The sequence below is a fragment of the Echinops telfairi genome, unplaced genomic scaffold (genome assembly GCF_000313985.2).
Source record: "Echinops telfairi isolate 266 unplaced genomic scaffold, ASM31398v2 ScPeMD7_3533;HRSCAF=4204_0, whole genome shotgun sequence".
In the NCBI taxonomy this organism is placed as follows: Eukaryota; Metazoa; Chordata; class Mammalia; order Afrosoricida; family Tenrecidae; genus Echinops; species Echinops telfairi.
Window position 1 is genome coordinate 62,342,489 of NW_022107431.1, and position 26,435 is coordinate 62,368,923.

The 26,435-nt window shown below is 44.5% G+C and overlaps 1 protein-coding gene across 6 annotated transcripts in view; it reads left to right on the top strand.

Annotated features, from left to right (window-relative positions):
- LAMA2 (laminin subunit alpha 2) overlaps positions 1-26,435 on the top strand; it is a 671,264-nt gene that overhangs the window by 632,720 nt on the left and 12,109 nt on the right. For all 6 annotated transcript variants that reach the window (XM_045294657.1, XM_045294659.1, XM_045294658.1 and 3 more), the window contains 8 exons: positions 945-1,093; positions 5,534-5,710; positions 5,954-6,122; positions 14,364-14,476; positions 14,784-14,973; positions 17,408-17,563; positions 20,335-20,488; positions 23,785-23,915. In XM_045294657.1, coding sequence (XP_045150592.1) covers positions 945-1,093; positions 5,534-5,710; positions 5,954-6,122; positions 14,364-14,476; positions 14,784-14,973; positions 17,408-17,563; positions 20,335-20,488; positions 23,785-23,915 — 1,239 coding nt within the window. The remainder of the gene's footprint in view (positions 1-944; positions 1,094-5,533; positions 5,711-5,953; positions 6,123-14,363; positions 14,477-14,783; positions 14,974-17,407; positions 17,564-20,334; positions 20,489-23,784; positions 23,916-26,435) is intronic.

The following is a 26,435-nucleotide window of genomic DNA, read 5'->3' on the forward strand; positions in this document are numbered from 1 at the left end:
CTGGTGTTGTCCCCCGCAGGGCCATGGCCGTTTCTTTTTCTAAAGCTCAACATTTTGATACCCAAAGGTTAGTTGTGATTATAGTTGGTTAAATGAATTTTCAGTATCAAATGGTCAATTAGCTACGACAAGGTTAATGGTTGAGAATTTCATAGTTGCTCCTTCCTGGTCCTCCGAACATGTTGTGTGAGACACCGCAGTGTGCAGCTCAGTAACGAATGCCTGCAGACTTGATGGCTTTGATGGAAATGCCCGCACCATCGCAGGTGACCCTTGGAAACCAAGGTGACCACTGTGTGCAGATGCCCCAGGGTTACACCACATGCAGAGCCTGCCGTGTCGATAGCTTCGGGGAGGAGAACTGCATTCATAATCTGCCCGTAATCTGCCATCAGCACCAGACTGGTTGCTATAGTAACCGTAGTGAGAAGAAAGCAGACACGTTTGTGGATAAAAGCCCATCCTCCTCCTTTCTGAATGTGGGAGACAAGTTACATGTGTGATAGCGATCTAGCCCAAGCAGTTCGGAGAGCAACATTGAAATCTAAATCCTCCAAACGCTGAGCTTGAGATGAAGACCTCATTTCCAGGAGCTAAAGGTCCACTTGTGACTATGAGGGAGCACATTTACAGGCCCCTCCTTTTGATTCTTGGTCGGTTTTGTTACATGAGAAGCCCCATCACAAGCACAGCTGTTACTCGGCAGCTCAGATCCACTTTACAGGGAAATGCCATGTTACAGCATCTATTTCCTAAATCATCTAACTGGTCACAAATTATCCCAAAGATATTTCCAGCTGCCTTCCATACACTGCTGCAGAAAATATTGTCTTACTTCCCCTGTAAGCTCTCCGAAAAGGTGATTTGCAGTTGTATCAGAGGACCTGCAGCCAAGCCACAGATGAGCCTCCTGTTTAATCTTCAATAACCATTTGCTATTGCAGGCCTATTATGCGATCTTCCTGAACAAAGGCCGCCTGGAAGTGCATCTCTCCATGGGAGCACGAACAATGAGGAAAATCGTCATCAAACCAGAGCCGAGACTGTTCCACGACGGGAGAGAACATTCCGTTCATGTCGCCAGAACGAGAAGGTAACAATGGCTCTTGAGTAATCACTTTTAAACAACCTACAAACTAACCCTGGCATTAGGCTCTCCCCGAACCTTTGTGTGTGCTGGCAGGTGTATTAGGCATTGCAAACCCACAGAGCAGCTGGCTTTCCTTCCCTTTGCGTTGTGTACTCCAGGGATTTCACCTGCCTTGGCTCTTGGAAGATCTGCGAAGAGCCTTCCTATTTAGTTCGCTGCCCTTCCCCACCTATGGAAAACACCAGCCGCATCTTCTGAAGCTGCGGATAACAAAGGCCCCCTCAGCTCTCTCTGGACTCTCCGCTCCTCAGATAGGTGTACACAGACCGGAGCTCACAGAGCAGGTCCGTGGGACCCGGCAGCCTTTGCAGCTGCTACTTCATTTAGGATCCCGTGCGGGGATGGCAGCTGCTTGAAACCCTGTCACAGTAAAGAGCGTGGCAGCAGCTGCAGGACCCACTGAGCCCCGCTAGGTGCATGCAGCTGGCTGGCCTCCTCCCTGGCCCGCTCCCCAAAGTGTGCCAGGGCCCGGAGTGGGAGTCACAGCACTAGGGAATCAAGGGAGCCAAGATTAGAGTGATGCCCTGTGGTCTGTGAGTGCAGGGTACCTTTCCACAGATCCACGTGAGCCACTGCCTCAGGGAATTGGCCATAATCATGTCTAACCTGATTTCTTCTTTCTTCACAACGTCGCGGTATATGATACTTGCTTTATTGGGAAAGTCGTTTGAATTTTTCATCAAAATATTGTATGACAACTCAAAGAGGTAATTAGTTTAGAAGGACAATTAGAGAGAAAGAAAACAGAAACTCAGAGACTTTAGGGACTTCCGACTCCCAAACTAGTTATTCACTTTTTAGACTGAAGACTTAAAAAAAAAAAAAAAAAAAAAACCCTGAACATCAAATGTATTGAACCTCAAAACACAAAGAATACCTTTAAATATGAAAACAGTATAAACATGTAACAATACTTCAATAAGCAACTTCTGTTCTTCAGTTTAAAGACAGTTTCTAATTGTCCTCCTACAGGTTAGATGAACAGTGAGGTCTTTATCTTCTAAATCAATAGAAAAGATTTTCGTGGCTCATAGTCTGATTTTATAGACCAGTGTTTCCAATGTGGGCAGTGCTGCCCCTTGGAGGCACTGTAAAGATCCAGAGGGACTGCACAGGCAGATACCTACACTTTATCCTGGATTATGGACTCTAGTACAAAAGTCTTTCATTGCCACAGATGCGCTGAGTAAAAGTTTGTTTGCTTGTTTTCTTCCGAAAAGGCAAAATAAGTTTGGGAATCTATAATCCAGATGGTGAAGTTGTATGTTGAAACAATTCCAAGGACTCATATAAAGCCTCTACTGACATACATGTTTGGTGCCCATGATGAAGACTAATGAGGGATCAAAGCCTGGGCAGAGGACGTCGACTAATCTAAGAGCTAGATACTGCAGTCATGGTCTCTGAGGAGAAAGACATGCTGAAGTTTTCCTCATTTGAATCTTTGGAAATGGTGTAGGATACTGATTTTGCATTCCTTCTAGAATAGATTTTAAGGCATTTGGCAAATTTTATTCCTGATTATTGTGGGAAGAATTTTTAATGTCTTTATAATTTGATGATATTCAAAAGGCAAAGGAAGACTCTCAAAATTTATTTGACAAAAAACCATTCAACATGCAGAGTACTCTTGCAGTGAGAGCATTGGTAAATTCCCAATCGCATTCGGATGCTGTACTAAGGTGTCCTTTTAGCAGGTGTTTCTTTAAGAAGGACATTTTATTATGCCAGCTTCACAGCTGTTGGCCATCAATCCAACCCTTATTTGATTAAGCGATGTGTATAGTACATCACTGAAAACTGGTCATTCAGTTAATTGGCCATATAAACAAACAGTTTTGCCATTCACCATTAATTACAGGATAGTGTATTGGGCATATTAGTGTGGAGTCACGACCACTCTGTGCCAAAACCAGAACACATTTGCTACCGTAATGTCCCACTCAGTATTTTAAGGTCAAAAAGCAATCATTCTATACCCTTTAAACAAGTGCTACCATAAACTGGTTAGCCTGAGATCACTGATGACCTTTAGAATTCTCCCAGAAACATTTTTAATGTTTCAAAAGCCGACTTGTGGCATGTTGTCTATCAAATATTAAATTATGCCTGTAGCAATATGCTAGGATCACAGATGAGGAGCTCTTTACCAATATGCCCAAAGCGGCCTAGCTAGTGAAGAACCAAAGCAGGATTCAGCCCCTCCATCTATGTTCAGCCAATTCTTTATCCTTATCTTTTTATTGTGACTTCCACGACTTGAAATACTTTATACTGATTACAGAACTCTGATTAATTGAGGATACTTGCTTTCTCCCAAGACTTTTCAGACTACCAATGTTGATCATCACTTTTTCCCCTTCAAACCTTAGGTGAGGGAATCACTTTTAATATCACATAATAAAATCATTGGATTTTTACCCAAATCCAGATCAAACTTCTTACAATTGTTCTTGCTCTTCTCTCTGCCCATCTACCTTCATCTTAATCCTCTCTCCTTTTCTACTCCCCTTAATACTCAAAATCCGCACAATTAGTCACTCCAGCACATCATCTTCTGGTTCTTCCCTGACTCCTGATTTCTCTTTCTGGTTTGCGGTCTGTTGCTTCCTCTGCGTCCGTCTCTGGGGCAAGACATTTTTCCTGGGCTAACTGTCAGAGCCTGGAACTTAAGCAATCAGATCATAGATTGTTGGCATTCCCCTCTGGGAAAGCATTCTTCCCACAAGCCTTCCCACATTAGGAACAGAATTGGTGCTATGCCCTAATTGTTTAAAGTAGATTTTTTCATGGCCATTTTATAAATGAATGAAATGAGACTGAGTCAGATGAAATAACTTATCCCAGACCACACAGATAGTAAACTTCCAAGCCAGTCCTTAATCCCAACCCTTTCCTTTTTAAAAACCGATGATCAGTCTACATCCCCACCCTGTGATCTACTGTGAAAAGATCTCTATCATGGACCTTGGAGTAGACTCCGCCTGGAAGGAGTCTCTACTAGAAACGGGGGTTCTTGGCCTTTAAAAATGCTAATCAAGAGCAAAACTTTTCTCTCCTCAGATGAGTTTCATAATGCCTTGAGGGCCTCATTAAAATTCCTCAGAGTGTCTTTGTATCATGTTAGTAAGAGGTTGCTTTTCACAAAAGAGAAAACGGGGCTGTGGGTAGAAAGGACTTCTCAGTGAGTCACACATACTCGGAAGTCAGTCTTAACGTTCTTGCCTAACCACCAGCACTTTAGCTAAGGTCGAACGTAGGGTTAACACTTTTAATGTACAGTTGAACCTCCTGATTTTGGTATGCCCATCCTTCCAGAACACAGGAGAACACCACGGGCCAGTTGCCTCTACTTTCCCATTGATCAAAGTCTAACCTGCCTCTTTCTTGTGTACCGCCCGAACAGTACATCTGGGGCCATAGAGTCGTCTACCTTTGGTTCCAGTATCTTGCATCTGAGTGTCCAAAAGTGGGCCATTCCTTAGTGCCAATTCTGAGCATCTTCTCTCTAGCTTGTGTCTCATTCTGCATGTAGTTGTTCTTAAAAAAATCAAGCAAGATGTTGCTTCAGAGTGAAGTTTGTCACCCATAGGGATTGGTTTTCTCTGCAAGAAGGAAGTAAGTTCTCAGTAATCCATTCAGGATCCTTAGGCTTGTGACTAACACTCATGACTAATACATACATGCTGACTGTTAGTATTGAAACTCACGCTTTTAGTCATGTTCAACTTCAGAACTCTGTCTCCTTCTCATTCTTTGCCCCAGGAACCCCACGATTGTTGTGAATGAGTAGCATGAGGTTCTCCATTAGTAATGTGTGAGTTATCTCTGATAAGCAAATTAGGGGAACTGCCACTAAGGAAAATCATTTCAAGGAACAATTAGCATGGTTCATTCCTGCCTCTTCCATTCAAAAGCCAGCAGCTACATTCTTTATAAATGGCACTGTATGCGCTGCTGTTGATTCCTGCAATCTAAGCTCTCAGGAGTACTGTTTGTCCCCTAGCAAGAAGATAATAGCTAACACAAACCAAGAAATAAAGAGCCAAACAAAACGTGACCCCATGCTGTGAAAAACCCACTGAGCCTTTCAGAATTAGGCAGAACTACAGACTAGAAGTTTTAGCCCTTGCAAGCTGCCTAACACAGTTGTCAGCTCCCCCAGAGGCTAATGTCACAGCTACACCATTGCCTGACTGGAGGAACTCTTGGGGAGAGTTAACAAAGGAGACAGATGGACAAGAAACAATAGCATTTTCTCAGTGTAGAGAACGTTTTGGTCCACGCGAGGGGGGGGTGAGGGGACAGTAGGAAAGAGTCCTTTGATTTCCAAATTGTTGAACATATATATCCTATACCTTTTTATTTGTAATATTTAATCAGCATCTTTAGCATCCAAGTGGATGAAAATGGAAGGCATGTGCAGAACCTGACGATCGAACAAGCGATTGAAGTTAAAAAGTTATTTGTGGGAGGCGCTCCACTGGAATTTCAACCTCCCCCGCTCAGAAATATTCCTCCTTTCGAAGGCTGCATATGGAACTTGGTTATTAACTCTGTGTAAGTCTGTCTCCTGTTTTTTTCCTTTGGGTTTGAGGATCAAACAGGCTTTTGCACTGTCCAAAATTATATGGTAAAATAACTGAGAGTAGGGAATTGATGATCTTTGAGTTACATTTGTAAGATTATATGGATAGCCTTTTTACTATAAAAAATGGCAGAGGAGAGAACCTGATTTAATCATAAGGAAGCAAATCAATCAAAAACAAGATAAAATATTTTATTTTAATTATATTCCATTAGCCTTGTGGACTTTGCACGGCCTGTGTCCTTCAAAAATGCAGACATCGGTTACTGTGCAACGCAGAAGCTCCGTGAGGATGAAGATGGAGCAGTTCCTGATGAAATAGTCATCCACCCAGAGCCGTCGCCTGCACCCACCCACCCTGCGCTCCCTCCAGTCCTGGCGCATGTAAGTGTTGACAATCCCAGAGTATTCAGTTTTCCAGTCAGTGCTCTGGGTCATTTTCTGAAAGACAATCCAAAATCTCTAATATATCCATACAGCTAGAACTAGAACAAAGGGAAACAATTCTAGCAGTATGGATATGCCAGAAATATGAAAAACTATTCTGCTCATATCCTCCTTAAATTATTTTATTTATGTATCTGTTCTTCTTTAAGTTCTGCAGGCAAAATACTACATGTTTTCACTTGAAAAATTGGAATGCACAGAAACATCCAAACAGTCAATAAGACTAACCCCATCATGCTACCACGCAGAGACAGCCATACTGATTTTCAGTTATTATTATGTGAATTTTATATAATATAGCCATACTGCTGGGAATCCTGTTCTTAAATACTGGTAATTAATCATTAAGATCTTTGTAAACATCATGTAAGTGCCTGTGTATGTATGCATGTGTGTACACACACACGTTCATGGGATGGGAGACAGTATAGTCAGCCTGGGTTCCCATCCCAGCATTCTAACCTACTGTCTGCATGGAATTGGGGAAATCTATTTATTCTATCTAATCTTCAGTATCCTTATCTGTAAGATGAACATAGTAATGACACATGGGTCAAAAGAATTATTAGGAGGATGATAAGGCTTAAAAGAATTGAACCGATCATGCATTTCAATAGTGCAACATCTGGCACTATTACACAGCTTATTTACTCTGTAATAAAGATATTACTATTTTTAAATGCTTACACTGTGTCAATCACCATTTCCATACAACAGTATATTATGTATTATGTATGGGTATATGTTTTTTGCCATATGTATTCTAATAAGGACATGAATTAAATATGCATACTTTTTTTTTTTTTCAGAAACTCACTATAATAAGTGTCCTGATTTAGGTGAATCAACTAAGATTTAGCTAACTGAAGCAGCTGACTCACTCACTGAGGTGGTAAACAGTAGGGCAGGAATTTGAATGCATTGAATCAGATTCCAAAGTTTGACTTCTATCACTGCAACATTCTGCCTTCACATGTATTTTATCTCTTTCCCACGAGAGGCCGCTCAGATTGTTTCCAGGTTTTCTTTCCACTATGAGAGAATATGCTTGTTATCATTTCTGCTTCCAAAAATGCAAACTTGGTCGTTGAATCACTTCTAACTCAGCGTGACCCTGTAGGACAGGGTAGAACTGCTGCCCACTTTGGGTTTCTGAGACTTGAAATCTCTACAAGAGCAGACAGGCTCATCGTCCTACCTTGGGAGCGGCTGGTGACCTTCAACCACTGGCCTTGTGATTAGCAGCCCTGCGCCTAACCCACTACACCACTAGAGCTCCTGTCACGTCTGCTTATTTTCTTAAAAAGAGTCTTCGATAGAGAATTATGAGGCCAAAAGATTAACATGCTCAAGGGCCTCACTACATATACCTGCACTGCACTCTCCAGCTGTTACAACAATGTCCACCGCACTTAGCAGCAGTAGCAAGATTCACATACGCCACCAGTGAGTCACAAAGGGGCATCTCCCCACACTTGACAGCCCAGACTCCATGTTTATGACCCTTTCTAACTGACAGCAGGTGGGGTAGGGGCCATGCTGTCTTGAATGCAGGTTTTGAAGCCTCTTAAACATTTCACTTCTCCTTAGGGTCCATGATAGAATTGGTTGGATTAGAGAGCCATCGGTTTCTGGCCTATAGTAGTAGTTATTAAATAAGAATCCAGATAATAATTGCAGAGAAACTCATCAGTTATTCTCTCATTGCTACTGAAACAATTCTAACTCATAACAATCCTATAGGACAGCCCCTGTGGGTTTTTGAGACTTTAACTCTTTACAAGAGTAGAAAGCCTCATCTTTCTCCTGTGGAGCAGCTGGAGGTTTCGAACTGCTGACCTTGCAGTTAGCAGCACAATGTATCATCAATCCACTAACCCACCATAGCTCCTTTGTTATTTGCTAGCAGCAGCATTTTCATCTCTGTGAAATTTAGATATTAAGCTTACATGGCCAATATTGGAGTTCTGATGAGGGATTAAATGAGATAATCTATGTGAAAATGGCTTGGAAATTGGAAAAAACAAAATGTTTTCTTGGCTATTTTATGATATCACTTCTGGCCAGAAGCTTCCCTCAGCAAAAGAAAGGTAATGAAACCCCTTCTCTTCCATTCCCTAGACTTCATGCAAATGAAGCCAATTGAAGGCTTCAAAAGCATCATGAGACTTTCTTGGCCTGGGATTCTAATATTCATATACAGAACAGTTTCTATTAAAAATAAGAAAACCCAAAACCCAAGTACTAACCATTATCACTAGAGCTCCTTACACTAATTAGAAGTATATATTTTCATGCATGGAAGGAAGCCTTATCGATCATTTGGTCCATCTGCTATCTGAATGCATGTCATTTTGTTATGATCCTCAGTGGGCACTTGCATCCATTGTTTGAGCATTTTAGAGATAAAGGTTTTACAGTGTTACTATTAAGCAAGTTCTTGATATCAGAAGTGGGAGAAAGGCAAGGTTTTCCACTCCTTTAAACAGTCACGGTCTCAAGAACACGGGAGCAATTCTCTCATGGCCTACGTACAAGGTCACTATGAGCTGGAATCGAGCAGATGGTACGGAGAGGGCAGCTGTGACAGAGGTATTGGTCATATTGAAGTAAACCACCTCCATATAAACCCGATGTGATTATTGTGTTTCCACAACTGGATTAAATTTACAGGTTCTTTTGCCAAGTAGATCTTCAAGAGTTAAAACTAGCTCAATCTTCTGATTTCCCCAGGCCAAATCCTCCCTTACCTTAGGTATTCTTCATATGACCTAATTTCTAACTCCATATCCCCATCAATCAATACTCTTTTCAAAATAGGAGGCCTAGAATCGACCATAATTCCCAAGGTGGAGTGTTAAAACCAGGGGACCCTAGGACACCTCCTTCCTCTGTTGTGTCATCACATGTCTAGGAATGCACTAGATAAGTCATTAATGTTTTTGACAAATAACAGTCAGGTGCCGTCTCCAGTCAATCACTCTGCCACAGGCCTTCTGATCAGTCCACCTCTCTTGAGTGGACTCTCCCTGATGGGGATAGGGTATAGTTATCTGTGGCATGCCTGCTGCCCATTCAGTGGTCACCTTTTCTAAATACCCACACAGATTTTTCCCCCCCCAATCTCAAGTATATCCCTCTGTGGTTTCTAGAATTCACATGTTTCCTTCTCTATGAGATTAACATACTTACCCATCTGGAACTGAAGATTTTAACTCACTTAAGTTTTCTTATAACCTTCTGTTCTAATTCCAACTTCCATTTTCTCTCAGCAGTGTGTGTGAACTTTTCCAACACAGAGCGCTCACTTAGTTGGCAACGCAGAACAAACAAGAAGAGTGCCATCCCATTTAGTTGTCGTAGAATCATAGGACATTTGAGCTCGAAGAGACCTCAAGGGTTTGGACCGGTAATTCACATGTTAGGATGAGCAGCCCGCAAGCCTAGCGCATGACTCAAACTCACACACATTTGTCAGAGTCAGCACTAACCCCGAGAGATCTAAATTTCAGCTGCCACTGCTCCTTATTTTGCACACTATAATTATTTATGAGTGTGTGGTCATAAATTATATATATACATACATATACACATATACATATTTAGAATTTCTATCTCTGTTGAGTTGTAACACTTTAGAATTTCACATTATGGAGCTATACTTATCATCTCTTTGAATTTATGTTCTTATTTTCTTTGTTTATATTTTGGCGGGGAAGCACATTGTATAAAAATTGGTAGAAGTTGAATGCTTGACAACTTATTTTTTTAAACATTTATTAAGATTGTCCTAAATGCAAAGATTGATAAGATCGCAGCACTGTTAGCAAGTAAGAGAAAGAGAGAGATTTGAGAAAGGCAGTCATGGGCACGAAGGATACAAGCACATAACTATGTGTGGAATATGGCCAGGGTGAAAAATAAGTAGACGCCCCAGCCAGCGCTGCTGTGACCACAGTTCATGACCTGCTGAGCAGCTGGCACGCCACGTTCCTGTTTTATATCACATGTTGGCCTAGGAACCATACACTTGTAGGGATGGAATGACACCATAGGTAAGCACTTATTTGCAAACCAAAAGGTCAGCGGTTGGAATCCACCAAACTCTACTAGAGCACGATGGGGCTGTCCGCTGTCTTAAGGATGACAGCCTTGGACACCCTATGAGGGAGTTCTACCCTGCCCTTTGGGGCCCTATGAGTTGGGAAGTCAAAGACATTGGTCCTACAAGCTGCCCCTCAAGGTCACCATGAGTTGGAATACACTCAAAGGAATTGGGTTGGGGATACTTGGAGTACTTTAAAGAGTGCCCACCAGGTGGCAGAATTGTAACGTGTTGAGATTGATGAGCCTCTGCGGGGAACCTGATTTTTTTTTTGTTGCTATTATTGTTATTGCTTTAGCACATCTCAGAAACCAGTGTTTCCAAAACAGTACGATAGATCATCGTGTCCATAATTATAACATCCCTCACGACCATAGTCTCTTAAAGGAGGGAAATTGATCTTGCAATGACCCTGCCTTAAGAATTCCTTGTAATGACCTCCTTTGACAGAAACCTGGAGAGGTAGTGGCTTGTGTGTTGGGCTGCTAAGCCCCAGATCAGCAGTTCGAAACCACCAGCTGCTCTACAGGGGCTAGATGAGGCTTTAGGCTCTCGTAAACATTTGCAGCCTTGGGAACCCAAAGCAGCAGTCTACTCTGTCCTCTGGGTTACTGTGCGTCAGAACTGACTCACGAAAGCGAGCTTGGTGTAGCTCATTTGAAGACTCTCCCATCCCTCTGTGTCAGCTCAGCTGACTATAGAAAGTGCTGGCAGGGTCCTAATGGAAAGATCATTTTGTTCTGGTGAGAACATCTTACCTGGTCTCTGCACCATCTTACCTGTTCTCCTTCAAAATTTTAGAAGTAAGATGTTGGAAAGTCAGCTCCACCCTCAGAGGGGCCTGGGTAAGGAGTAAGGCTGATGGGAGAGGGATTCAAAAAGTTCGTGGAAAATGGAATGGAAAGATAACAGGGTTTTCTCCAAAACGTATGTGTGCCACCTCCTATGACAACCCTCACTGCCGTCAGGATGATGTGGCCTCTCAGGGACCCCGTGGCCACCTCTGTGGGTCCCAGGCTTTAACTCTCACAATTGGGAAGTGCAGTCTGTGTCCCTTGGAGAGGCTGGTGGTTTCAAACTGCGGGCCTTGTGGATCCCAGCCCCGCACGTAACCCCTGCGCCACCAGGGTTCCGCCTCCTTCTATTAACAGAGGCAATTCTGGGGAAACTTGCTAGCTTATCCGCACGTGTCCTAGTATGAGGCAGGTTTCCAAATATACTCAGGAAGATTTGGGGCGGAGTGGGGGCTCTCTTTAACCAAAGGGGGAGGGAGATCTAGATTTGAATCACAAAATTTTACCAGATTAAAGGCCAGAGAATTTAGTCCTGTATACATGATATGTACAAAAATCTGAAAAAGCTACATCTCTGTCCCTTTTCAACTATTGTTTTATAAAGAATGGTGGTCAGAATTTTATTAAAGAAATAGCCACAAGTCTATCCACCGCATTGCAAATCATAATAATAAACGCCTGCCTGTATGTTCTAAGATAAAAGTGAACACATCTGGTTCACTTACTGGTTTTGTTCTTTACTCTTTGTCTGCTAACTGGCGTGATTCGAGGGCCACCACTCTCTCCGTCCCCTTGGCCGGTTGAGAACACTAATCGGCCACTGTTGTCACCTGTTCCCAAGGCCAATCTGTTGTAGAACTGATGCAGGAAGTCCACTGTGTGGGGGGTTCCTGCTTCTTCCGTTTTTGTGGTTTTTTTAAGTGGGTGTTTCCTGTAATAACTTACATACACACACAAATCTTTACATAAACCACGTCCTTTTCTGGGCAGAGGTCTTCCAGAAAAGACTTCAGCAGGGCACTTTCCATCTGCATCTGACAGATTGTAATGGAGAACTGCGCAGCCCAGGATCCACTTGGGAAACTCCTGCCCTCTCAGAGAGCAAGCAATGAGATCACTGTTAAGGCGTGGGGCCACACAAAACGCTCCCCAGACAACGAGCTGCTAACAGTCACATGCCTATACTTTAAAGCTTCCACCACGATAATTTCTTAAATGATGTTAAGAATGCTATTGAATATTAACCTTTGTATATCATAACTTGGAGACCCTGCATGGTACACACAGTTAAAGTGAGGGATTGGTTGCAAACCCACAGGGTGAAAGTTGAGTCCAACCAGGATGCTTCCGGAGAAAGTCCTGGTGATCCACGCCCAAATATCCGCCATGGAAACAGAGGGGCAGTCTACCCTGATGCACACGAACTGCCAGTGCGGGAATTCACTCCAGAGCCATCATCTCATGTCCATTTGTCATAACTAGACTCACGAGCACCATGTTTACAATCATACGGACATCATGTGCTGGACATAATGATCTTTTAGGCTACGCATCATGATTCCCTAATCCCTCAACACCTGTTGATGGTTTTGGCCCCTCAGGTTTCCCAGCTGGGGATTTCAGAGATGTTTTGGCCACATTCTGCCCCTGTAGGCTTGTGTCTGGGAGGATTCTTAGAGACCTGCGCGGAGGCCGGGAGCTACTTATGTGCATTACGATGCCTCTCTGTGCAGGAACTGCCGTGAGAGATTTGTAAATGATCTCCGTTGTATTAATAGCAGCAGTGACTTCTGGGACACTAAGCACTCCCTCCATACCTTGTCCACCTCGGCTGGCTCCCTTTTGCAGGAAAAGACGCCACACGCTGGTTCCCAGGGCAGCCGCTCCACTCTCGGAGTGGGTAGCATTTTCCTGCCCCACCCTCTGGGTTTGTGCACATTTGTGCGGATTTCAGCCACAGTCGGCTTTTTATCACTGACCATATCCTGGGGAGAATGAAAGAACGAACTTCTGTGAAGATGAATTACACAGCATTTCAAAAATCTCCAAGCTGTGGCCGAGAACTCGGTGTGAGGAAGCTCAGGACAAAGGAGAAGGCGGCTTTCCCTGGCGGAGGAGGGAGGCCGGGTGCACCAGGGGCATCTCTGAAGGACACTGTGTGGGAAGCCAGCCGGGGGCTGGGGCGGAACCGCTGCCAATCCGCGCGCACCAGGGCAGTGGCCGCAAGCGCTGTTACACAGCACAGATCGCAGACGCCCAGGGGTCGCTCGTAGTGCACAGGTTATTTATTTTCTCATGAGCAGCATATTTTCACAAGACTTTTCTAAACAGCTCCTCTAGGAAGCTGCTTCTTGGTGAAGATAGGGAAGAGGGAGAAGACGTGAGGCTTTGGCCATTTAAACAGTGCCTTGATTATCTACTGAACGAAGTGGTGCAGTAGCAGATACATCCCACGTCACCGGGACTAGCTCGCTAATTTGCAGGGCCCGATGCAAAATGAACCTTCAGGGGCCTTTGTTCAAAAATGATTGAGAATGTCAAGATGGCGGCAGCAGGGCCTTACCCAAGTGTCTGCACAGGTAGCACGCCCAGGAAGCTGGCCCCAACCTCCCCCTCTCTCTCAGAAGCACCTTAGGATGCTGATCTTTGAACAGTGGCGGTTGAAATGGTGTATGATGGGTTACGTTTAAAAATGTACTCGGTTGCCTAGCAACTGGCTAAAGACCTGAAGGGGCTCCCTTGCAGGTTTAGATTCACCATCTTGAACATCTACATTCATGGAAGCCTTCTAGTGGACCCATAATTTTCAAGGGAAAGTAATATAACAGGGCACAGGCACGGGGAGGGCAAGAAGAAAAAGCTTTGTCTACCTTCATGATCTCCTGGGTGGCTGGCTTGTCCTTTTCCGTGCTGCAGCCTTCTAAAATGAAAGCTTCCTAAGGGAAGCTAGAATGGAAAGGAAATTCAAGTTTCCCCAGACATAAAAAGCAATGTTTTCCCGTAGGGGAAAAAAATGAAAACATGAATAAAACAAATGAAAATGTTAATGAACTAATTGAACACATCCATGGGGTGGTTCAAACGTACAGGCCAGCAGACGCACACTCCGCAGCCATTTCACAGTAAGTACCACACAGAGGTCCGGAAGAGTTCATGTTCGTTCTCCGACACAGGGGCTGAAATCAAGCCATACCTACAGAATGATTCAGCACCAGCATATTTCCCTTTTTAAAAGAAGAGAGTCTTGAGCCTCCTCTCTCTTTCTTTGGCATTTCCCAGGGTCCTTGTGCTGCAGAATCAGAACCAGCTCTTTTGCCGGGAAGTAAGCAGTTTGGCCTTTCAAAAAATAGTCACGTGGCGATTGCATTTGATGACACCAAGGTGAAGAACCGGTATGTATGATTCTGAGCTGTTAGGACCAAAGCTGGTAACTGGGAGTACTGAGCCTTTGCATGTAATCAAGCTTAATCAACGACATGTATTAATGAATGCGGGGTCTGGCTGCATGTGTGTGTGTTTTAATTCATCAAAATTCTATGTTTTTGAACCTGCGGAGCCCAGATTAGGCAATGAGCAGTCCTGGAGAGTCCTTGTTCCTGAGAAGGTGGGCTGCACTCCTCTGGAAATGCCCCTGGGCTCTGCCCTCCCTCTCTCATAGAAGAGCACTTTTGTCTTATTTTGCATGGTTTACTTTCACAGCCTCACAATTGAGTTTGAAGTGCGCACCGAAGCTGCGTCAGGATTGCTTTTCTATATGGCTCGGATCAATCATGCTGATTTTGCCACCGTCCAACTGAGAGAGGGACTGCCCTACTTCAGTTATGACTTGGGGAGTGGCGACACCAAAACCATGGTCCCCACCAGAATCAACGACGGCCAGTGGCACAAGGTATTAATGTCGCAGGTCATGGGCAGCACCCTCAGGGGCGGGCCCTGGGTCTGGGGGCAGGGGGTGGGGTGGGGGAGTGCCTGCACCTTCCCCTGATGCCAGTACTGATGGGCCAGGGCAGACCCTGCCTGTGGGGCTCTGGGAAAGCACATCCTTGGACAGGTTTCTCTAGAACTTCCTCCATTCCCCCTCATGGCACTTCCACCCTGTTACACAGCTGAGTTTGTCAAAAATCGGGCCCCAGGCCAGGGCCGGGCGTTGCTAGCACCGTTTGCTGTGCACGTAGCCGACAAGGCAGGTACTCATCCCTAAGCCCGTATTTCCTCCATGTAAAGGAAGAATGTATTCTGAGATCGTATTGCTCTACAATGGCCTTGCTTTTATGAGATCATGTTTGAGAAAATTAAAAGTTGCCAATCTAGAATGGGTCCTAAGAATTGCCCCCCAAGACTCAATCCCTACTGGCCTGTGAGTAGCAGGAGTCTGGAATCTCTGCTACGCCGTGTTTAAAGGGCTCCGGGGCACTGTTGTCCCCAACATTCATTTGGAACAACTGTAAAAACGCTGGCCTTACACCCAGAAGCTGGTATGATTATGGCCACCGAAGGCTCATTTGTCAGCTTATTGTCCTCTTTGGCGTGATTGCAAATAGATAATATACTGGCTGATTAAAATAAAATCTCTGAATCTGTCTCTGCACCTGTGGTAGACTATTAAGTAAAGCTTCCCAAAGTAGACCAATAAAATGTTTTAATTTTCTGACTAGGAAATCATTAGATGCTGGATCTGATATATTAGCATACGTCAACTTTTCATTATCAGAGAGAAAGCCAAAGAACCTCAAAATAAATAAAATAAAAATGCAAAGTCAACCGGTTTGTTATCACTGGAAATAAGAAATGAAAGATTCTCATTTGCTGGGGACCTTATCATTAGCAAATATCAATCCTGATGAAGGAGCTCTCGGTGTGCTGATTCTCACCACCAGCTCGCAGGATAATGTAGCACTTGAGGAAAAGCCATACTGGGGCTGGCATTCAAAGAAGGAAACGAAAATGCCAGACACGTTAACATGGGCCCTCGAGTCAGTTCCAACGGCCAGCGACCCCCGTGGAAACAGCAGGAAACACTGCCAGGTCCTGTGCGGCCCTCACAATTGTCAGGTCACTGTGTCAAGCCATCCGACAGCGTTTGGCCGCCAGTCCAGAGGCGTCGTACTCAGCCAGGGTTCCCCTGATATTCATAAAGTTCTCAGCGGCTAATTCCTCCGAAGTGCCCCGCCCCGCCCCGCCCCGCCCCGCCCCTTCCTCAGAGTCTGGTCCTAGTGGAGAAGCTCTACTGCCACCTCTTCTCCTTGAGTGACCCTGCTGGTGTTTGAGACACCAGGGACATAGCGTCCAGCATCACAGCCACACACGAGCCACCACAGCACGAGAAACCGAGAGACAGGTGGCAGAAAAGGCCACAATTAACCACAGTTTCAAAGGATTTTATTTTTGAAGGTTTATGCATGTAACTTCCCAAAGCAGAATAGCTGCAGTGACTCGTTAAAGTCACTGAGCCCTACTTTGACGCTGTGATCGAGAGCCATGGGTAAGTGATCCACAGGCGCTAGCACTTCACGGGCCTCCCCACTCCCTCTCCTCGTTTGGAGTCCTGGTTGTAAACTCAAGGCAGCCTCCCCTCCAGTAGAAGAACACTCGTCCAAGTGCCATCATTTCAGCTTCCGTCTGCTTCCCCTCCTCCCAGCAAGGTGCTCCTTGGCGACCACAGAATGGCAGTGCAGCCTGTGGGCACTGTTCTTCCTTCCTTCTGTAGAGAGGGGCATGGTGGGCAGAGGAATGTGGACTGGCTGATGCTGGGTTGACCCAGGTTTTGCTCAACCAAACAAATGCACTTTTAAAACTAGACATTTATTTTGCAGCCCAGTGAACGCACCAGTCTGCAGGGTTCTTCCCAAATGTCTGCTTCTCGACACAGATGCATGCTTGGCCGTCATCTGTCTCAAATATACCCAGGGAATTTTGATACGCTTTTAGAGACGATTATGAGGCGAGGAGGGCGGGATTTGAGAGTCTGTGACAGAGTCCTAATTCCACTTCTAAGATGGGCTAGCACACATTCTCCCCATCACTCAATCGGTTTCTACTCTTGGCAACCCTATAGGGCCCAGTAGAACTGCCCCTCGGGTTTCTGAAACTGTCGGTGAGAAAGCCTTGTCTTTCTCCCTGGGAGCAATGGGTGGTTTCAAACTTCTGGCCTTTCTATGAGCAGTCCAGTTTGTAAGCCTCTAAGCTCCTTTGCACGTGGGGAACAAAGGGTCAAAGTTATTTCTCTTGTTCTGGGGATATGATGGAAGTTCTTGTTCTACATTCCGTGTTTGAGAGGTGTTCAGAATTGTCACAGGTGGTTTGTCTTGTTGTTTTCATTGTAGATTAAGATCATGCGAGTTAAACAAGAAGGAATCCTTTATGTAGATAATGCCTCTAACAGAACCATCAGTCCCAAGAAAGCTGACATCCTGGATGTGGTGGGAATGCTGTATGTCGGGGGGCTACCCATCAACTACACTACCCGGAGAATCGGTCCAGTAAGTGGCTAAATGGTTTCCTTGGTACCTAAATAACTGGCAGAGTCATTGATGTATGAACAATGTTTTGAATTGTCAGGTCACAATTGCCCACAATAGACGAGCAAGAAAAGGATTTCACAGACAGACTTGACCTCCCTCCATCTTAACATCAGCTTCACTCTTGACTAGCTGTGGGAGTTTGAGCAAATGGCTTACCGGTACTTTTCTTTCAAAAGTTCCCTCACTCATAAAACTGGGTACTAAGGTTGTGTAGTGAGCTGCCACCCTGTTATCCCTCAACCCAGGGTGGTCCCCTGCACAACAGGATCCCATGCTGATGACCAAAAAGACTTCTCACTGGCTGGTTATCACCAGACGTCTCTTCCTGGTCCACCGTGGTCGGGAAACTGCCTAAGACGTAAGCCCCCACTGACCAAGACCTGGTAGCTGCACATAGGGTGCATCAGCCAGGAATCAAACCACAGTCTCCCACGTGAAGGGGAGAATCTGGAACAGACTCACCACCGAACAAATTGCGCCACTAGAAGGGAAATGCACGTAAAGCCCCTGAAACGGCTCGTCGTAGAGACAGCCAGGAAGCTGGGATGATGGCCTTGAGGTTCACGTGTCAGGACAAGAAGCTTAGCACGTCTCGGGTGATGCAATCTTTCGAGCACAGTTAGCTGTTCATTGAGGGATTCATAACATAAGAACCCCTCATGATTTTGTAAATCAAGTATGTGCCAAATAATCTCTTTCAAAACCGGGTGTGTGGGTTTGTTTTTGATATCATTGTTATCAAATGCGATCCTCTATTTCAGGGCATAAATTCGTGTTTTCAGAGAGCACCCCTCATATAAATGTGATGCATGTTTGCACTGAAATTAAAACACATGGTAATATATGTAGATTTGTTCATCCTGAAAAGACAATTGCCCATTACAGTGTGGCTCTCATTATTCCTCCTCTCGGTGATGATCAGAGTACTTCCCTTTCGCCAGAATTAGATGCCTGTCAAGGCTACGCACCTTCAAAGGAGAGAGCAAAGGGACAGACAGGTGTTCCCACAGCCAGGTGAAGTGCAGTGGAGCAGAATGTGGTAGATTGATGTAGAGAGCTCCTGAACCTCAGAGGTTCCATGCCAACCACCAAGTTTTATGTGTCTGTGCATTTTCTTAGGGGAGGCTCCACTGCTTTTATTAGATTTCCAAGAAGAGAAGCCCTGAACCAAACCTAATTAGTTTTTCATATAGAACAGAACATAGATTTTTTTTATTGTATATAGTTAGGTTAATAAGCTCTTAATAGAAACATGAACTCAGAAACCTAGAGACTAATGAACAGTTACGACAACCCAGTAGGACCTTGAAGGAATGGTGTGGAGGACAGGGGTGATTCCTACCTACAAGGCAGAGGTCAGGCATGCCACCATCCTCTAAATCCTTTACTCTGTTCTGAAGCCAACCTTCCTTCCCACAATACCCTGCCTCTCCACTGGATCCAGTAACCTGCTGTGATAGCTACAGAGAACTCACAGACAAGGCTCACAAGCGGGGCTTCTTAGGGAAGTTTGCAGCTGACATCAAGTCCAGATCTGGAAGCATTAACAATGCAGTCTGTCCTTTTGTCTGCACCAGTGCTTCTCGTCAGCCTTGTCAGCAGGCATGTCTCCCTCTCTGCTCCTTAATCTCGCAGCCACGCAGTCTCACCGCCTTTGCCCTGCTCGGGCAAGGGTTTAAAATAAAACACCAAACACAACCCAGTCCTACACCTTCCTCCCAAATCAGAGGCAGCATTATACTTCCAGATAGGTCATGAAATGCCCTTTATTATGATTATGATTTATTTATTTAAAGTGAAGATTTCTTATTATCTTGTAGCAATACTTTGTTTTTCCAAACCATTTTATTGGAAGATAATGCAAACATCATATCATTCCATAGTTTAATCACATCTAGCAGTATTGTACAATTGCTACCACATTGTTTCAAAACATGCCTGGCCTAGGGAACCATATCACTTTCTGATTCCAAATGGCCATACCTGCCCAACACCTAGGATGTTGATCCTTATACATTCCATTTTATTTTTAACAACTTCCAATTTTCCCAGATTCATGCTTCGTGCACTGAAAAAACTCCTTTAGTGATAATAAATCCCCAAGAGACACCCAGCCAAGCCAGCCTTCTGGCGGAAGGCACTCGGCTTCGCTGTTTCTATGGGTGAGGAACCCAGCATACCATCACCTTAGCTCCGTCCTCATGATCTCTCCTGTAGCCACTGCATCACCCAGGGATGCTAGACTACCATGGCTCTCCTGCCTGCTGGCCATGGCTTTTTTGGTCCTGCTTCTGAATAGCTCTCTTGATATCCAGTAGACTGGCAAAACTGACCAATCCCCGAGTTGGAGTCCTCCACACTTCATTTGCGTGCTGCCACCCCGGTGTCTGGTGGGAGTTCTGAAGAGTTCGAGTAGAAGAGCCATCCCAAGTCATTTCACTCCAGAGCAGGTCATTGATTTGTTGAGCCAGGAGCCCATTAGAGGACAGAGGAACCACCTAAAATCAAAATGATCATCTACATTATAATTGAGAGGTACAACTTAGGGATCTATCCACACAATGCTCTGAATCCTGAGGTGATAGCGCCAATGCTGATAACCTTTGAAGTTGCCCTTGACAACTGGCTAAGAAGTACCTGCATGGAGCTCCTTCTAAATGACTGTATTCCACATAAAGGCAGAGGTATGCTCAACCCTAATCCGTGCTTCCTCTAACTTGAACATTTAGGTGACCTACAGTATTGATGGCTGCATCAGGAATCTTCAGATGTCAGAGGCCCCCGTTGACCTTGAAAAGCCAACTTCCACCTTCAATGTTGGGACATGTTTTGCAAATGCTCAGAAGGGAACATATTTTGATGGAACTGGCTTTGCAACAGCAGGTGAAGTTCTTCCATTTCTTTCTGTTGAATATTAACCAGGTACAGAGATAAAACCTGTTGCTTTTAGCTGAAAGTAAGCCCCTGGAGTCCTAAATGAATCTCTTTTGTCTAAACCAAAATTGAAGCCCAAAAGAAAACATAACGAGGTTATAAAACATCTCTCTTAAAAATTAATGCATCTAATGCTGATAATAACTAATACAAACAATAGAGTCCAATGCTAATTGAAGAGTTTATTCACTCCATTTGTTTCCTTGGAAATCAATCATAAAGCCCGGGTAGCTCTGAAATTAGCTCTTCTGTTTACACGATGCAACTTTTATCTATTTTCCCATTTTCTCCTTCTACCTATCTGTCAATGAAATGCCATTTTTCTGTCCTCTGCTCCAGTGTTGTTCTAGACTCCATTTCTCCCCATCCCCAACAATGCACACCTGCTTGTACCGTCTCTTGTAGATGGGTGTGTTAGTCTGGGTAGACTAGAGAAGCAAATCCATGGACACACATATGTATATAAGGGAGAGGTTTATATACAAGAGGAATTAAACATTGAGAAAACATTCCAGGCCAGCCCAGTCCAAGGCCATAAGTCTGAAATTAGCTCATATATCTGATACCAATCTATAAAGTCCTCTTCAGACTCATGAAACACATACAATGAAGCCAAATGCAGGATGACCAGAAGCCAGTGGGTAGAAAGTCTTTGGGTCCAGTGGCGTTGTAAGCATCTCAGTGCTGGCAGGGGTCTCTCTGTGGCTTCTCTGGCTTCCGAGGTCTGGTTGGGTCCATGTGCCTTGTCTTCTGCAATGTCTGCCAGGGAGCTGAAAAATGAGATGAATCCACCTTTCCCAGACTGTCTTTACATATTCCCTCTTGCCATTGACTGCTTCTAGTACAAATCTAGATCACTGATAGTGAATATGCAATATGGACAAAAATATGAATTAACTTTCATATACTATTAAAATACACCAAACATTACCCTACTTTATGAAAGAACATTCACTCCTATAATTAGATAGGTGCATTTATTGTTCATTAAAAGTAATGAGCTTTTAATATGTACAAGTTATTATGGGAAACAAAAATAAGACATTTTTCCCTCCTTCAAGAATATATTTTCAAGGAGATATAGTCTATATACTGAGAATTCACAAGAAAAAATAAGAATGACCATTAACTATAAAAGACATTTGGAAAATTTTGGGGAATATTTTGAAGAAAGTTTAAATTCATTTGAGAAAATCAAAGAAATTTTTATGAAGGAAATAGTTTTCACGCTAGCATATGGAGATAAGTTTACACTCACATACAAAAGATATGGGGCGTGGCAAAGCAGGGTTCTTCAACACAGAAGAGGGATCAAAAACCTCACCTAAGCGGAAGCAGAAAAACACAGGATGGTTGTTTAAGCCCCCAAGTCTATGTGCCCAACACTTCTCCAAGATTTCTGCTGAGTTCACTGGGTTCATCTGATGGCAGGCTTCTCCCTTGCTGTCAGTGGGTTGCTTTGCCACGCTGCCTGGATGTGTTCAGGTCTGTGTATCTCACTGCAGACCAAAAATGAATCACTTTGCCAATTCATTTTTGTAAAGGTGAGGCTTTCTACTCCTGTAAAGAATTAACATCTCAGAAGCCCGTCAAGGGAAGCCATCCTGCCTAGAGGGTCATTGTGAGTCAGCATCGGCTCAATGGCAGTGATCATGGAGAAAAACACTGAAATGAATGAATTAGAGAAATATTTTAAAGCCCAAAATCTTCCTGTCCAAACAGTACTTTTAACCCTCTGTTTATAGCTACAGCTACTCCTCATTTACAGACGGTCTCCTTCTCTAGTACTGATAATATTAAAAACCTGCTCTCTGATTACTGTGGGCATTAGCAACGTGTGTCTGACAGTAGCAAGGTGCCGGGTGAGAGAAATGCTGCCTGTGATGCTGACGGCTCCCTGTCAGCGTGGCCGGGCGTGATTCTCAGCGACTTGGCAGTGGAGTGAAGCTGAGTAATGGGTCAGTTGTGGAATGTGTAGTTACCATTTTTTGTTGTGATCCCGTGTAGTCATCCTCCGTTTACATGGTGCCTATTTTCACATGCTGACCTGCTCTTGGGAACCTAACCATGTTGATACAAGAAAAATGGCTATAAAATATTAGAGAACTTTGAAATACTTTCCAAATCATTGTGGTGCCGTTTAGAATGTTTCTAGTAAAGTGTTTCTAGAGAATCACTGAAAAGCTTTACTTAATCCAGAAGCGTGACTTGTCCCCAATCTCGGTAGGAGTTCACTCATTCATGTATTCAACAAATCTATTAAACCTCTATGTACAAGGCGATGCTTAAAGCACCCAGAAAGATCTGTGGATGTAACTCACCAGCTGTTTCTTAGAAGAGGTGACAGTGTGCGTCCATCGAGGGGACAGCCTTGGGAACTCTAGGGGCTGTTCTACTCTGTCCAGTAGCATAGGACCATTGTGAAGCAAAACCAACTCAGCAGCAATGGTTTTTTCACTTTTGCTTTTTGAGGGGGTGGGGTTACTTTTCTATGTATCAGATAGAACATTTCTGGGTTGTTGGACAAGGCTTTCCCTCCACTACTAGCCAATCGGTAGGCAGTCCGAACTTACCCTGCAGTGCCATGGAGAGACTGGGAATTCTGTTTGACAATCTGAGCAGCCAGGGACATCTTTTGGAGTAGTCTCGTTCTGTAAAACATGGAATCGTCGTGAGTCAGCATCAACTTGGTAGCAACAGGGCTTTCTGTTGTTGTTAGGGTTATGATTCGGTTGATTGTTTCCACATGCCCCACTCTTTGGTAGACACTAGGAGTACATTGGTGGGTCAGATAGACAAAGTCCCTGCCCTCACAGAATCTACATGCCAAAAGTGAAAGTAGTTGAGAAAATAAGCACTAACCAATAAAGTTTGTTAAGTGATGTACTGTAAAAATCATATGGGAAATCTGCTTAATTCTTTAGCACAGCGGTTCTCAACCTGTGGGTCATGACCACTTTGGGGGTCGAATGACCCTTTCACAGGGGTCGCTTGACTAATAACAGTAGCAAAATTACATTTAGGAAGTAGCAACAAAAGTAATTTTATGGTTGGGGGTCATCGCAGCATGAGGAACTGTATTAAGGGGTCACAGCATTAGGAAGGTTGAGAACCACTGCTTTAGCATATGAATTTATAATTGGTTAACATAGAACTTAAAATCTAATAAAACCTTTGCATTGTACAAATTAAAGTAATATTATTTAAACTAAGCTGTATTAAAGAAGAAAATCTTCATTTTGCAGTTGACGGATTCAAGGTGGGATTGGACCTTCTTGTCGAATTTGAATTCCGTACAACTAGGACCACTGGCGTTCTGCTGGGAATTAGCAGCCAAAAAATGGATGGAATGGGCATCGAAATCATTGATGAAAAGGTGAATGTCAGCAGTTCCAATATTTCTGTTTCAACTTATCACAACATCATTCACATGCTGAGAACCCTTTTCTTTTTAAATCATTTTATTGAGGCTCTTACAGCTCTGATCACATGAGAACTCTTATTTTGAACTATTCCGATTGAAGCGCCACTATAGTCTTAGTTTCCAGAATCCTGCACTGTATCCTTTTCATCCCTGTAGGTCATCTCAACCTGTATGTGGTTATAGCACAGTCATTCTGTGGAGCAGTGTTAACTTGAAAAATGGTCACTCCAAAACCAGCTGGTTGTGTTGGCTAATTCAAGAACAGATGGCTTGGATCTCAGCTCTTCTGACTGCTGTTATAGGAACGCTGTTACCCTCTTGGTGAAAACAGCTTATAAAACGGTTGATTCCAGTGAAGGAGAAGAGTTGTATTACACAAAATCAGTCTTTGCTTCGGACACTAGTGGAGACACCTCTCAGAAGCCACAGTCCCTAAGTGACATGATAGAGTTCCCCAATTCTTATTTTAAAAGCACCTTTAAATTTTTTGGAAAAAAAACACCATTACAAATTAGAGAAAAGTTGACTGCCTCACTCTCACTCTCTCATTCACTCACTGACTCACTCATTCCCTGTCTCACTCACTCACTGCCACTCACTCACTGCCTCACTCTCTCACTGCCTCACTCAGTGACTCTCACTCTCACTCTCTCACTCTGTCTCACTCTTGTGTCTCACTCTCACTGCCTCATTCACTAACTGCCACACTCTCTCAATGCCTCACTCTCTCACTGCCTCATTCTCATACTGCCTCATTCTCTCACTGCCTCATGCACTCACTAACTCACTGTCTCACTCCCTGCTTCACTCTCTCGCTGCCTCACTCACTCCCTGCCTCACTCACTCACTACCTCACTCACTCATTGCCTCACTGTCTCATTCACTCCCTGTCTCTCACTGCCTCACTCACTGACTCTCACTGTCTCATTCACTCACTGCCTCACTCAATCACTGTCTCACTCACTCACCCACTCACTCACTGTCTCACTCTCTCACTGTCTCACTCACTCCCTGTCTCAATCTCTCACTGCCTCACTGTCTCACTCACTCCTTGTCTCACTCACTCACTGCCTCATTTACACTCACTCACTGCTTCACTCTCTCACTGCCTCACTCAATGACTCACTCTCTCACTGCCTCATGCACTCACTGACTCACTGTCTCACTCACTGCCTCACTCTCACTCTCTCACTGTCTCACTCACTCCCTGTCTTACCCACTCCCTGCCTCACTGTCTCATTCACTGACTTGCTGTCTCATTCACTCCCTGCCTCACTCACTCACTGATTCGCTGTCTCATTCACTCACTGTCTCACTCACTCCCTGTCTCACTCACTCACTGCCTCACTGTCTCATTCACTCCTGTCTCATTCTCCCACTGCCTCACTCTCTCACTGCCTCATGCACTCACTAACTCACTGTCTCACTCACTGCCTCACTCTCTCACTGTTTCACTCACTCCCTGTCTCACTCACTCACTGCCTCACTCACACTCACTCACTGCCTCACTCTCTCACTGCCTCACTCAGTGACTCAGTCTCACTCACTCACTCTCTGTCTCTCTCACTCCCTGCATCACTCACTCACTGCCTCACTCTCACTCTCTCACTCCCTGTTTCACCATCTCACTCCCTGCCTCACTCACTCACTGCCTCATTCACCCCCTGTCTCACTCTCTCACTGCCTCACTCTCTCACTGCCTCAATCAGTGACTCACTCTCACTCTCTCACTCTCTGTCTCACTCTTACTGCCTCACTGTCTCACTGCCATAATCTCTCACTGCCTTGCTCACTCACAGCCTCGCTCTGTCACTGCCTCACTCACTCACTGTCTCACTAAGTGACTCAGTCTCACTTGCTCACTCTGTGTCTCACTCTCTCACTGCCTCACTCTCTCACTGCCTCACATTCTCACTGCCTCATGCACTCACTGACTCACTCTCACCCTCTCACTGTCTCACTCACTCACTGCCTCATTCACACTCAGTCACTGCCTCACTCTATCACTGCCTCACTCACTGACTCAGTCTCACTTGCTCACTCTGTATCTCACTCTCTCCCTGCCTCACTCTCTCACTGCCTCACTCTCACTATCTCATTGACTCACTCTCACCCTCTCCCTGTCTCACTTACTCCCTCTCTCACTGCCTCACACTTTCACTGCCTCACTCACTCACTGCTTCACTCACTCACTTTCTCATTCAGTGATTCTCACTGTCTCACTCACTCCCTGCATCCCTCACTCACTGCCTAACTCTCACTCTCTCACTCACTGCCTCACTCACTGACTGTCTCACTCTAGCTCTCTCACTGTCTCACTCACTCCCTGCCTCACTCACACTCACTCACTGCCTCACTCAGTGACTCAGTCTCACTTGCTCCCTCTCTGTCTCACTGACTCCTTGCCTCATTCTCTCACTGCTTCACTCTCTCACTGCCTCACTCAGTGACCCACTCACTCACTGCCTCATG